This window comes from Manacus vitellinus, unplaced genomic scaffold (genome assembly GCF_001715985.3).
Source record: "Manacus vitellinus isolate BGI_N305 unplaced genomic scaffold, ASM171598v3 scaffold_10_pilon, whole genome shotgun sequence".
Classification (NCBI taxonomy): domain Eukaryota; kingdom Metazoa; phylum Chordata; class Aves; order Passeriformes; family Pipridae; genus Manacus; species Manacus vitellinus.
In genome coordinates this window covers 10827726-10841919 of record NW_021938838.1, presented here as the reverse complement: position 1 = coordinate 10841919, position 14194 = coordinate 10827726, and the positions used below count along the sequence as shown (strand labels likewise).

The 14194-nt window shown below is 38.2% G+C and overlaps 1 protein-coding gene across 1 annotated transcript in view; it reads right to left on the bottom strand.

The window, feature by feature from the left end:
- ADCY7 (adenylate cyclase 7) overlaps positions 1–9937 on the bottom strand; it is a 41044-nt gene extending 31107 nt beyond the window's left edge. The window contains exons 1-2 of the mRNA XM_018084975.3: positions 9809–9937; positions 1104–1642 (exon numbers count right to left, since the gene is read on the bottom strand). Coding sequence (XP_017940464.1) covers positions 1104–1274 — 171 coding nt within the window. The 5' untranslated portion in view covers positions 1275–1642; positions 9809–9937. The remainder of the gene's footprint in view (positions 1–1103; positions 1643–9808) is intronic.
- Positions 9938–14194: the final 4257 nt, after the last annotated feature.

Genomic DNA, 14194 nt, shown 5'->3' with positions numbered 1-14194 from the left:
AGACCAGCTGTGGCAGCATTAACGCCTTCTGATATTCACCCATATAGAGATGATATAACAATACTATTCTAGATACTCATTCTGCCTAAGTTCCACCATTATTACTTTTCAAATTAGTGGTTTGGGAGTCATCTTTTAAGCTAATCTATAATGCAGATGCACCCAAAGAAATGTATTTAAGGAGTTCAAGCTTTGCTAAAAAGCTTGCTCAAAAAAAGCTTTAGCTAAAAGAACTTTCCAAGATTTACAGGAGATGACTTGTTACAAATAGTGTTGCTACTTCTTTCCTTTCCTAAGAAATAAAAGCTAAAAGGGTTACAAGTGCAAATGGCAAGATCAGATTTGTTGCTAAAGAGGAACTTAAAGACACTTTATCATGAAGCACAGTGTTTGGAAAGCAGTGTTAGAAGGCAATGAAAGATTATAAAAGCTACCTTACTACCTTTTTGCAATATCATCTTTATTTAAACTCCCTTTTTTACCAGCTGTCAACTGGGCTGGCTTGAAGAACACTGAATTTCTTTTCAGAAAATCATATTACACTACATAACAAAAAATTCTTTGAGCCTCATCTCTCTTATGCCTATAGGGACCCTGCTCTTTGCTAACTGCCTATTGATTCAACAGATCAAATGCTGTATTGGGAGATTCCTACTGTGTTTCTACAAATCATTAAAGAACCATATCACCTCAGGAATTCATAACAACAAATCACTATGATATTTTACGTGCCTTATATGACTCTAAAAAAAATACAAGAAATGCAGGCCATTTTATCTCATGCTCTTGTTCCTTCCTTGGCTCTTTTACTACTTACTTATTATCATAACTGGCATTTAACATAGTTTATTATTTGTTCAAAACATGCAGAAAGAAAACAAACAGTCCTCATAGTAACTGTGCATGTACCTGACAGCACTGTCTCCTTTTTTCCCATCCCTTCAAAAACATACAGAGTATTACATTCACAATTACTTGATTTCTTTTAGCACTGCAACTGTGATACCATGGGGCTATGAGCGTTATGTAGCCAAAAATGTCTGATAGTGACTCCTCATCATCTTTGAAAACACTGAACACAGAAAAAAAAAAAGCATACTCACATCAGTGACAAAGAAGATGATAATCAGAGTAGTCCAGAAGATGATTGCAATGAAGAGCAGCAGTAGCAGGAGGGGATGCTGCTGGCTTGTGTAGCGGTACTTCTCATAGAGCGGGTCTGATATCCTGCAGTCATCATTTTCATTGAAGAAGTATTTCCCTTTAGCTGGCATTTTCTCCCAGGTTGGCTGCTATTTCTCTCAGTTCCCAGTGCACACAATAAGACACAGCTGAAGCTACAGCTTCAAACAGAAGTTTTGTCTTCTCACTGCTGCCCCTGTGATCTTCAGGCACACCGAGTAACCCACGTTCTCTGGTTTTGCTTCTCATGAGCATCCAGTTCAGATTTCCAAGGCAATCAAAAGCCAGAATTAACCTCCCCAAAACCACAGGCAATTCATCATCAACTCTACGCATGAATCTCCAGATCAACTTGTATTTGTGCAGATAGGAATTTCTGGCATGAGGGTTTTTTAATTACTATTTTGCAAGTCTCCAACTCCTTTCCAAGAAGGTTGACTCTCACTTCCTGGGATGAACACTGCAGAGAGACAGTACATTAATGTGTTCAGTTAAGCATATAAAATGTTCCCCAAGGCAGGGGGTCAGGGGGGAGGGAAATAAAAATAGTTCATGCCTTAAACTTTCTACCTGCATGCTCTAACCAGTGAATAAAAGCTGTTTGCCCCCGTGTGTGGGCAGTGCTGCCCAGCAGCCACAGTGCTCACCAGCAGCTGCTCTGCCCACCCCAACCCCTCCTTCCTCTGGCAACTCAAACATTTTCATATGTACATTTTCATACTACATGGGGTTTTTTTTTCCTTTGAGCAAATAGCAGTTTCCATGAGCATGTTGTGTAACTGAATGCTCACACCTCTTTTGAAGTTGTGTGCACCTGTGTGTGTGTGTGTGTGTATATAATCATAATACACTTTGCATTCTTTTCCAAAACATGCATCTTAAAAATTAAGAAATCCTTTTTTTTATTCCTTTCACACTTCAGTTAAGGCACAGAAAATGAGAAAAGAATACAGCTGCCCAAGCCAAAATTCATTAAACTTTTTTTAAAGGATACTTAACATCTAGTTCCATATATTTAATTCCATTAAAAGGGATCATGTTTCCAAGGCAACATGTGTGTTCTGTGAACAATGAACATTAAGGAGTGAACTGTATTGTTAATTACTAATGATCAATGTTCTTCAAATAGATTCATGAATATAGTTCACCCAGTGCCAAGAGCCACAAAAAAAAAAGGCGGGGGGATAAGACGGAGGGAAGCATGAAAAACAGGATTTCAGAAGCCTTATTAAAACTTGATAACTGGACCACAACTTCTTTGCCACTTGACTGCCATCACCATGGTGCCCAATGCCAGTGCTCTAGGGAGAAAGAACCCAATAAACCCACCTTTTTTTTTTTTTTTTTTTAGAAAAGGAAAATCTTAGCCAGCTATTTTCAAAAGGCAAAATGTTTAACTTCACACACACATTTCTACTGCATTCACACTACAACCAGAAAAAAGTTTCAGAAACCATACTGAGTGATTTCACCTCTGCAAATAGAGCCAAACATTACCATACTACCCAATTATTAATGACCAAGCAGGCAAAATGAGATATATCAATAGTGAGACTGGACAAAAAAAAAGTGAACTTTTGCAAAATGAGTAACTACAACTTCTTGCCCAGACTCTATCACAGACTTTGATTTATCACAAAAACAAAAGAGATTGTATTGCATCACTTTTACCGAACAAACTGACATATGTATTAAAAACAGAAATAAAATTGAAGACACCTTTTAATACATCTTTCCCATGTATAGTTAATGGTACACCTAATATCTCACCAGTACTGGCTATTACTGAGCTTTTCTTCATAATTAAGGGCCTCCCATTTCTCACTTGAAATTCTGGTACTCATACTGTCTGCACATGAATAATAATGCTCTTGCAAAGAAGTGTAAATCTTAGAAATCACTGCCACTTAAAGGAGATATGAAGAAGAAATTGAAACATTTGGATAATTTTTTAATGCATTTTCCAAGTCCAAGTTAATTGCAGAACTACTTGAGTATAAGCCAGGCTTTTTTCTGAAGATAGAACTGCCAGAAGGTGTGTACAGGGGCAAGCATTTAAATCTGAATTTGTATTTCAATTACAAAGAAAACATGCTACAAACAGTAGGAAGGTTTGGACTGTGATGCACCAGAGAGACAGGCAGCTCACTGAACAACCTGAAGAATTCCTTTACCATGGGAGTGGGGGTGCAGGAACACACAGCCTGATGTGAACCACTATGTAAAATAGATGACAGGTTTGCTGTCCTCATTCCATCCAAAAGTGTATTTCAGAATAATAAACAATGAAAATGTTCTTAATATACTTGCAGAAATATGATTTTGAGGGTAATTTTCATGATATAGAGGTTTTTTGAGAGGAAGCTTTATTTTTCCAATTAGCAGAATCCATTTTCAAAAAATAACTATTAATTGTTATGCAGCAATACATTCATAATTATGCAAGACAGGTAATCCTGTCTTGGACTACTTAATACTGAAATCCAAGAAAAATTACTTCACAGCTTGTTTTCTGTAATTTATTCTTCAGACTATGTCAATTAGAAAACAATACCAAGGACAATGTCTATTGTACTGTGGGATTTTGGTTCAGTATTACCTGAGCATCATCTGATGCTCAAAGGATGAAAAATATGGCCTGTGTCAGCTTGGAACTATCTATGAATGTTATTGAAGAGCTTTACAGGACATCAAATTGAAGAGAAATATCTTTTCAATGGTTTAATCCATTTTAATAAAAAAGAGATTGCTTTCTTATTGATTTGGTTTTTTCCTGCACTGATTTCATATATATGCATTAAAAGCAATCATGAATGACCCCTGGGTCATAGCATTTTCTTCTCAAAACTTTACTAGATAAAGAAACTCCCCAACAGTACTTTATTGATTTATCAAGAATATAATACACTGCATAAATGCTACTTTGAGATTAATAATTCAACTCTGATCTAGTTTCAATTTGCATTCCATGTCCCACTGCCACTACCATTCCCCTTTTAAAAAGTCCCTACTTTTTGTGCCCTTCTTCCTTTGAATTTTTTCCAGGAACTGTTTGAAAATGTAGAACACAGACAGGAGAGAGAGAGAGAAAAAGATTCTGTGTCCTGGGGTGCCCAAGGCTGCATCCACCCCCTATAGAACACCCTGGGGAGACCTTCTGCTGCTGTCTCTGCCAGAGCCTGTACAGAGCTCAGGAGACAAAAGTGACATTTTTCTGCTTGGAGCCAAAGCTAGGAGCTGCTCTCCTAGGCACATCCAACCCGACTAGCTCTTGGTCTCCCAGTTTTTATCTAGTGCTCAAGTAAGCAGCAGAGACTCATCAGTTTTCCCCCCAACGTGAAGGCACACTGCACTGGACCTTTTTTTTTTTTTAAGTTTTCTTTTTTTAAAGCACTGCGGGTCACACATCAGCCCCAGGGTGTTGATGCACGTGGTGATTTCAGCACCTTCCTCCCCAGCAAGAGTCTGCACGGAGCAGTGCAAGGGCAGATGGAGGAGGGAGAAAGGGGAGAACACTGAAGGCATTGAGGGAGCAGAGCAGAGAGCTGCTCGTCCCAGGGACTTCTCTCTGGAGCTCTGGCACAAAGAGCCATTTCCCCCCGGGTAGTGCAAGGTGGAGCAACAGAAAGACCTGATCCAAAAGTCAGGCTGATAACTATGAAACAGCTCTTGGGATGGCCCTCCTTTATTCTCTGTATTTGTAGAGTAGGAACAGTTTCCAGGCACTGGCTCCGTCACAGGCTGGGGAGTGGATCTGGCAAACCTTCTCCCTCCAGCCCACGTCAGGATGCAGACAACCAGTGATCCTGTCCTTCTTCCCCCTCTTAGGAGAATTATTCATAGCAGATACTGACCAAGTTAATGCCTTTCCAAACAGAATCCAAGAATATTGCAGATCCGTTTTGAACTTCAAAGCTACTGATATATTCACAAACAAACACATCCACAGTAACCACCTGGATAATGTTGAAAGCATTTTTTCACTTAGTTGTTTATCTGCCAAGAACTCAAGCCTTGATCACCTGGAGCTGTCTGGTTACCAAAGAGCAGTGACATCCCAAAATATTAAAACAAACCCCAACAGCAAGAACCAAATGAATTTATATAAATTGCCTTATTCCTCTCAATAACTGCTCACAAAAGCAAGCAGAACCAGTTTTTCCATCTTTAACTACTACAGCAATAGACAGACAGTACAGTTTTGATTTTCATTCCATCTTTTGTTTCACACAAATAACAACAGTGTTTCTGAAATTGCTTTAGCAATTTCCCTGACAAGAATGATTGCTGACTGTAATTATCCATTAGCAGATATTTAAAGGGAATCAGGAATCTATAAACATCCAGTAGAATAATTGAAGGAGATTAGTATATTAATTACAGATTTCAGGCAAAAATAATCTTCAGTCTAGTGGACTCCACAACTAATTCAGGCTAGGAAATGAACTTTAGCAATCCCAATGTACACCACAGGAAATACCATTCATGTTAAAGACAACACTTCTTCCTTTTAAACTTTGCTTTCAGATGTTAACCTGCAGTCACCTTAGCTTTTTCAACTCATACAAAAATACTAAATGGAGAACAGGTGTGTTTTTAGTGATCTATCTGCTAGCAGTGGCAAGCTTCTTTACAAAGGTGAAACTTTTCTTCTATTTTGAAGGTTTTCATGTGAAATTTCATTTTCCTTAGTTGCATTTAATTTCTGAAGAGCTCCTTCTGCAATACAGAAAAATCTTCCTTACATTTACCTTCTACTTTCTTACAAAAAGTGAGCATGCCCCCTTCAAGACATCATCACTCAGAACTATATTTACATAAAAAACCCAAATCAATACAGAAAGTAATCTGCCATTTGAAAAAAAACCCACCAAACAAACAAACCAAACCAACACAACCAAAAGTGCTAGAAATCCCACCACGTGTCTGAGCAACCAGAAACACCACATCACCTGAGCTTTGCCCTTGAACATTAAGAGCCTTGGCAATGACAGTGCTAAATATAGTGCAAAGAAAGCATTGAAACTGAACTTTCTTTTATTCACATTCTAATTTCAGTAGATTGCTTCTCCTCTAAGTTGTTTGTTCTACAATACACCTCTGTCAGGGTGGGGAGTGCAACCTCAGAGCTATCAATGAGCTCTGGAGCTGGCCCAGGGTTTGGAGAGGAAAAGAAAAACCACAGGTAGGAAAGCAATGGCAGCATCGAGCTGTTAAACTGACTCATCACCTCTCACAGGTGAGAAAAAGAATATCAAGAACACGATTTCTAAAGTTGGGGGCGGGAAGGTGGAGTGTTTGTTGCTCGTTTTGAAGTACTACTGTTATTACAGGATGTGCTTTGAGGAAAGAGATTACAGTCACAGAAAGAAATCTCTGTGTTACTGATCCAGGGAGGGCAGAGAGATGGTGACAGAAGATGGCTCGGAAAATGGACTGGTAATTTAAGACCAGCTCACAAACTTAGTAAAAAAAGAAAGAAGAATCCATATAATGAGATTGATGCAACTGAATTACATGGGAGGGTTTACTACTGTTCTAAGGTAGTTTTTATTGTGAAAACACATGATGGTTTAACCAACGAATCTATTAAGCCTTGTAATTAACTGCTGGGTCTGGCTCAGCGGGGCAGGGGAGGAAGCAATCCTTTCATAATCCTGGTTTTCATAAGCAGCAAACTCCAGGGTGTAAAGAGACACATCACACCTGAAGGGAACTGAGCTGTTCTTTGCATCTTTCAAAATCCAAGGTGTGTGATTATTCCTTGACTCCTGAACCCCCCGTCACATCTTACAGATAGATTTCCTGACTTTAGCTGGTTTAAAATTGAACTTACCACTCAAAAGTCAATATTCCACCCTCAGTTTCCGATGACCTATTTAAAATTCGTGTCTTTGAACACAGTGTCCTCAGAAGCCAGGATACCTTTTCATTGTGTAATTTCAGTTTAATTATACCAAAAGCAGAGTGCTTGTGCAGTTATTTAAAGTAATAAACTCCACAATATTAAGCTATATAAGCTGCAGAAAAAAAAAAACCCTTGAAACACAGACCATTAAATTTGAGCGCTATGGGGAAAAACAGAGTTTTCAGCTCAGGCAGGAATAGGACAGAGTCTCTGTGTGTGTAAACCTCAATAATTACTACTAGAATATCACTGATTTTCCCCAAAATTAAAATTTCTGATATTTTCAGAAGATCTATTTTTTAAGAAAAAAATGTATTGCGGTAGGTAATACTCAGCCTTTATTGAAATTAGCAATAAGGAAAAAAAAAAGTCAAGAAAGGTATGTTTGAACTGTCAAGCTGGTTTTTTTCAGGTATGATCTCATTTAGGTTACAGAATTACAGCATAAAGCAAACAAAAGTGCTCAGGATGATAAATTTTCTAATCTCAATATCATTAATTACATCTACAATGAAATCTCTCTCATTTGTACTGCAATATTTTGAATATGCCTCAGATATTTTATTTCAGTAAAGCAGTCAAGAAGTGATAGAGAAAGTACTAGGATGTAACTGGACTCTTCTAACTATGACTAGAAACACCAACAAATGTGCAAAAAATAAAAAAATAGAAATTCAAATAAATCACTGTGAACACTTACAGAGGAGCGTAAGGGACATCACACATTACTCTCATTTTTTGCTGTCTCAAATAGTTATTTAAGGGGGTTGTTACAGTTCAACACAGAATGAGTCTTTCCCACCTCTAGGGTAAATAGTGTATTTGCACAGAACAGGTGCAGGGACAAGGGCCACGCCATGGGAGGGAAGAAGATAAAACCCATGAGATAAGAAATCATTTGCTATTTTGGTTGAGTCCAGTTAAAACAGTACAACAGAGAAAGAGGTTCCTCTCTTTCCTACCTACAATACTTCCATGCTACTGAAGTGAATAGCAATGTACATGGCACCCAAAATTCAACCAATGCATTGGCATCAACAACTTGGGTTTCTTTGACTTTTTTTTTGTCCCAGTCTCTAATTTTTACAGAACCAAATATTTTTTTTAAAACAATTTTGCCAAACATGATAACCAAAATGCAAGAGTAAACCACAGTGTAAGAGCAACATCACTTGTGTCTATTGACAAAGGCCAAAACCACTGCTTCTGTCTGAATTTCTGTTTACTCAACTCTTCCCAAAGCAATCAGACCCACTGGCAATCTCACTTTGGAAACAAATCTCAACACATGGCCAAGAGATGGACATCAGTACCTGGAACAGTGCACTGCAGGGTGATATTACAGTGTGAATGTCAATGTATAAAAAGCCCTTTATGAAAGCAAAGCCTTCATACTATCTATGAAACAAGGGGGAAGGTAAGAAGACATTAAATCCAATCCCCCTTTACTTAATGACTGGTACTTCAAGAATAAGTCCCATCAAGTACATGTTTTAGAAATCTTATTTCTGTATTCTATTTATTACAGGGGAATTTTAATGTTCCCCAAACTTAACTGTACAACATTTGCTACACCACCACATCCGTACTTCACAGCCAAAAAAACTAAAACTAACACTTGCAATGAGGAAGTTCCCTCCCTTGGAGGTTAAGTATTAAAAACACCACCAAGGAGACAGACATTTCTAGTAGAAGCATTGTTTCTACATTCATACCCTACCTCAGGACACACCAGCAGTCAAACACACATAATTCCTTTTTTCACAGTTTTCCAAAATGTAATATCTGGTTTAGGAAGGGTCCTTGGGGGCTCATTCTGAAATAAAAGAAGGAAAGGTCCTTGGGGGCTCATTCTGAAATAAAAGAATGATAATGGACTGCAAACCTCTGAAATCTTGTATTTTCAGCCTCACTTGATAGCAACACACACTAGAAAATTTTTAGGAGTTGTATACATATTTTTCTCTGATCCAGACAACAGGAGCCAAGCATTCATGAGTGCCTGGGTAAGCTCTCTTGGATGACACAAAGAGGGAACCATGCAGAAGCAGTGAGAGCTTTCCAGTGATAACCAACATGCCACGCTAAGTTTTGATTATCTGAACACAGACCTAATCCACTGTCTTCTTGTTTCATCTCATCTTTCATCTTACCATTTTCAAAGCTTTGTCTGACAGCCAGCCCTGCCAAACTGTTCCCAGCTCCAACAGGCTACTGGAAACCTGCACCAATGAAGCACTGACTCACCAGGGAAAACATGGCTATCTCACCTGGCACAGCCAAAGTGAAGCAGACACTTTTAAATTAAATTCTCCTTCAGCAGTTTTCTCTTTTGGATTTGCTGATATTAAGTCCAGTTAACTAGTATTAAAACAAAACTAGTTAATTCCAAAACTGAAATAACACAATAGACAAAGCAAACCGTCAGGCTATGGCAAAGGTCACTTTCCTGAAAAGCTGTGCAGTTCCTGCCTCAGAGAAATATGAAGTCCACAGAAGAACCTTCCAAAGCAGTGGTGTATGCACCAAAACCCTCATGCAGGTTCCCATTGGTCAGCACCCAACCAACCCCCAGGGCAGGGTGTTAAACCTCAACAGCAGCTGTTCAAAAAGCACTTTTTACCTGGACTGTAATGCTGAGCTGTCATAGCACATGACTCCAGGCTTTTGTGGACCAAAATCTTACTGAGACTACTGATAAGAAACACGTTTGCTTACCATTACAGGCCACAGGATTCATTGGCAAAAGCTGTATTTCTCCACTCCATTGTGGTCTGCTCAGTCATTCTGAAATTCCTGCAGCAGAGTGAGTGCAGCCCACTCAGGTACAATCCTTGACACTAAATCTTTTGATGTATCACACACAGGAACCTGCAACAAGAGAGGGAATCTTTACTCCAAGGACTACTGTAGGCATTAACAATGCTTCCATTTCTTCCCTTCATAGTTCACAGAAGAAAAATCTACTCAATCTCTATCTCTACATACTATGAACCTTTGCCCAAATAATCAATAGAAGAAAAAGTACTTAATTATACTGTGGCACACTGCAGCATGAATGTAACTTGACTGAAACACTTAAAGATAGATGGAAATGTCTGAGAAGAAGGCCGAAAACTGATGAGAGGCATCATCTTTATGCTAACTGATACCAATGGTTTTCAAGCAAAGCTTCTGTGACAGCAAAGGACACTCTGTTAGAAACAGTATAAAAATATTTTACTAAATTTCACAGCATTATAGCTAATGCAGCTCTTAAGTACTTCAGTAAATTTCATTACGCACAAGATCAAATATCAGCAATTAGAAAAAACATCCCAAGAAGAGAATCTGAAGTAAAACAGTGCATAATTCAAACCAACATAAAATATTGCACATCTACAAATATGACAATATGGCAGGAAAACTAGCTAAAAAAAAAACCAGCAAAACATTCCCTCCCTGTACCTTGCAAGTCTGGATAAAGACTTCTCTACTGTTAGTACGGAAATGAAAGATTCTGCTACTACATTTGCTTGTCTTGGAGCACAAGAAGGGTAGAAATGCACATTCCTAGGATGTCATGAACAGGATGTCAGGTAGGCAGGATGATCAGAAGACATGGTCAGGTATCATCCCCGAATGCAGAGCACCAGCTGTCTAGTAGGGGAATTCATATTATATGTAACAGTCCTTGGCTTTGTCTTCCTCTCTTCCTACTTTACCAGCTTTACATGCACTCTGGGAAAAACTGGTTAGATGTGACAAGATGCCAAAGGAGTTCAATAGCTCAGCACAGTGTCAGGTACTAGCTGGAGCCCTGGATGGTCACTATTCATTGCTGGAATCCAGCACATGCTCAACAGGGGCAGGAACCAAGAGGAGGAGTACGTGGTTATACAGCAGTGTTGAAAGAATGACCCAAAAAGAAGCCAGAGCAGGAAATCCAAATTAAGATGTCAGTGGGAAATCTGATACAAGCTAAATAAGTGTGCTGGGAAGGGACAATATCAACATCTACTTCATTGTTCACCCCAAAGCTCTGTCACTAGAGACCCACTTTGGAACCTAAAAGGCTTGGGAAATTGCCAAATAATCTGGCACAAAATCAGAGTGGATGCAAAGTATTTTATCGCAACAAGAATTAAAATAAATCTATAGTCATTTTCAGTTAAATTTTTGCAAGAATACCCAAACTATTCGAATCATCACCCCAAACAGGCACTCCATTCTGTCCCCCTGGGCTAAATGTCCAGTTCATACCTAAGCTCTGGGACAGCTGTGACCAAGTTCCATTAGGTTTTGGCCACCACTCAGCTGTACCTAGCCAAGCCCAACATGCACCCATATTCATAAAAGTGGTACTGGAAAAGGTTCTTATGAAAAAGGTCAAAATCCTGATGAAGCATTTTGGCAGCCTTGGAGGCAGATGAGAGGGAAAAAACTACGATATCTCATGGAGTTCATCTGAAAAGGCAGATACAAACCTGTTGACTCTGTGCATGCCTAAAAGCAGATAAAAATAAGACTTTGTTCAACCTGTTACATGTTCAGTCTGGAATGCCCAAATAAGCTGCTGCTTTACTTTCATTGTACTATGTATCCAGTATTAAGGATGAGTCCCTGGTAATCATGAGAGATGCCTCATGTGCCTTTGAAATGGACCAGCGTCATCTGGAGGGCAACACCGGGCTGTGGTTTACTGGTATTCAATTGGGAAAATGAGGAGGATGTCCAGTTTAGAGTGTCCCAGAAATTTTGTGATTTTAGAAAAATAAACCATGATAGTTTTTAAAAATCATCCCACTTTAATGAAGGTGCTTAATTGTGGTAATTCATACTTACTACACTCCTAGTAGGTCTTTAGAGAATTAATGTAAGGACAAAATTGCACTGATTTTTAATTTTTTGTTTATTTTTAAAAGATATGCCTTAAAGTGTAAATTTTGCCAGAGCCCTGGATAAAGAGTTGCACGTGAGATTCCCTTCAGTTACAGAGAGATCAAGCTGTTGCTCCACCAGAAGTGTTATCAGGATCAGGCCCTGGGGACGGTATCCTTCCTATCACACACAGACATTACAAACAAGGATAGCACCTGGCAGAAATATTTCACATCAAAATCTAAAGGGAAGGGAGCTAAAAAAGAAAGATCCTCTCTTCATTTGTAACCGAAGCTCCTCGGAGGCACAAAGCCCCGTGTGCTGATAAGCAGCAAGTTTCCGGCAGTAAAGTGATACACAAAGTACTTGGAGCCGTTTTTTGATCTGCAAGACAGACAAGCCTCCCTGCATTCAGCACTAACCACAGGCGCCTATTTCCCTAGCAACAGCTTGTGGGGCACTTTCATTTTGACTGAAGAACATTTAAACAGTTACATTATGAGCCCTGCACCTTGCTGCTACAGCAGCGGTTGCTTTTCACACCTACCAAATTGCTATTTGTGTGGTATTGAGCTGGTGGATCGATGCTGCACCTGCAGCACAGATTTGCTGCATCGTGCTTTGGTGTTTTGTTGTTGTTTTTTAAACTATCTGAACTTTATCAGCTAAAACTGGTCAAAAGTGAGGGGAAAAAACCCTACAGTGTTAACAAAAGGTCTTCCTTCTTAGAAACACCTCTGTCCATTACTGTTTTCCTTTAAGTTGTTTCCTTTAGATGTCCTTAAGATGTTTCCTTTAAGTTTGGAGTATTAGAGCACACAGAAGAGAATACATGACAACAGTTCTTGATTAATTTTAGGGAGACTTAATTAGCTTCAAGAAACACAAATTTCACATAACAAACTCAATAAGGATAGGTTCTTTCTGCATCATAAAATCCCAGAGTTACCACATTTCACCAAACTTAACACCTGCTTAGAGCAAAGACTTGCAAAATTGGTTGATTCTTTCCGGTTTTATTTAGAACAGTCGACAGCATATTAAATAAACTGAAAACCCAGAATTCACTGTGGCTATGGAAATTGTACAGAAGCTAAGAAAACACTGATTTTGACTTCTTTTTCAAAAAAGCCCCCTTCAATTTTTCTTTTGGTGCAGTTATTAGATATGCTTTGTATTGCCAACAGTAACTTAATTTTTTCAACATAAATAGAAATTATTAATGATAACTATTTTCAAAATTGTTCACACTCTCCTTACTCAGACTTTTTGACTGGTTCAGTGGACACCTTAATAAAACTCTGTGAAGATACACTGCAATGCACGAAGAGTTTCTGGTTATCTACACAGTTTATTTATTAACTTAAAACCATAAAGTTGCCACGAGACTCAAGGTTTATCCTGCTAGGAGATATAGCAGTGACATCAATTTTGCTGGAGCTCTAATTTGAATGCTCATCTGGAATATCCACAATTGTAGAAATATCTTAATTTATTTCAAATAATCACTTTTACACTGAGAAGCAAAATATTTTACAGCAAATCTCTTTTACCATCTCTTTTGAGCTTCACTAATAATTATTTTGCACTGAAACACTGACATTTATTTGAAGTATCATTGGACAAGATACTGTGGCATAATGTGCATTGAGTACTGGTTTGAAACAATTTTATATCTAATCTGTAAAAAGCACATTTCATTACAGTAATTTTAACTGAATGAAAGTATTTTAAAACAAAAATGTGATTTGTATCATTAAAATCCTGTGCTACACTAAAATCTACCTTAACGAGCAGATCCTTCAGATGTTGTTTTACAACACTACCATTATTTCTCCTCAGCTACATACAGTTCTTAAGAACTCTCAATATTTTTCAGAAATGTTTAAAATCTATTTCATATTAAATATATTTTTAATAAACACTAATTTATAAATCAAACTAAAAATATTACAAATAATGCGGTGCTTCTTTCTATTTTACTGCCTGGCTAACACACTTGTAGATCTTCTGAAGATCACTTCCATGCTAGATGACGGTGTAAGGAAACAGAAATTGAACTGATCACTAGCCTAAAGTTTATTTTACTCAGAAGCATCCAAGACAATCTATTGTAGAAACAACAGAAATGCTCAGAAACAAAAAAGAAAGCTAGAACAAAGCAAAAAATATTAGATAAAACTGGCACTACTTCTTCTCCCACACTACCATCAAAATTACATTGAAAAGCTCAAGAAGAGTCAA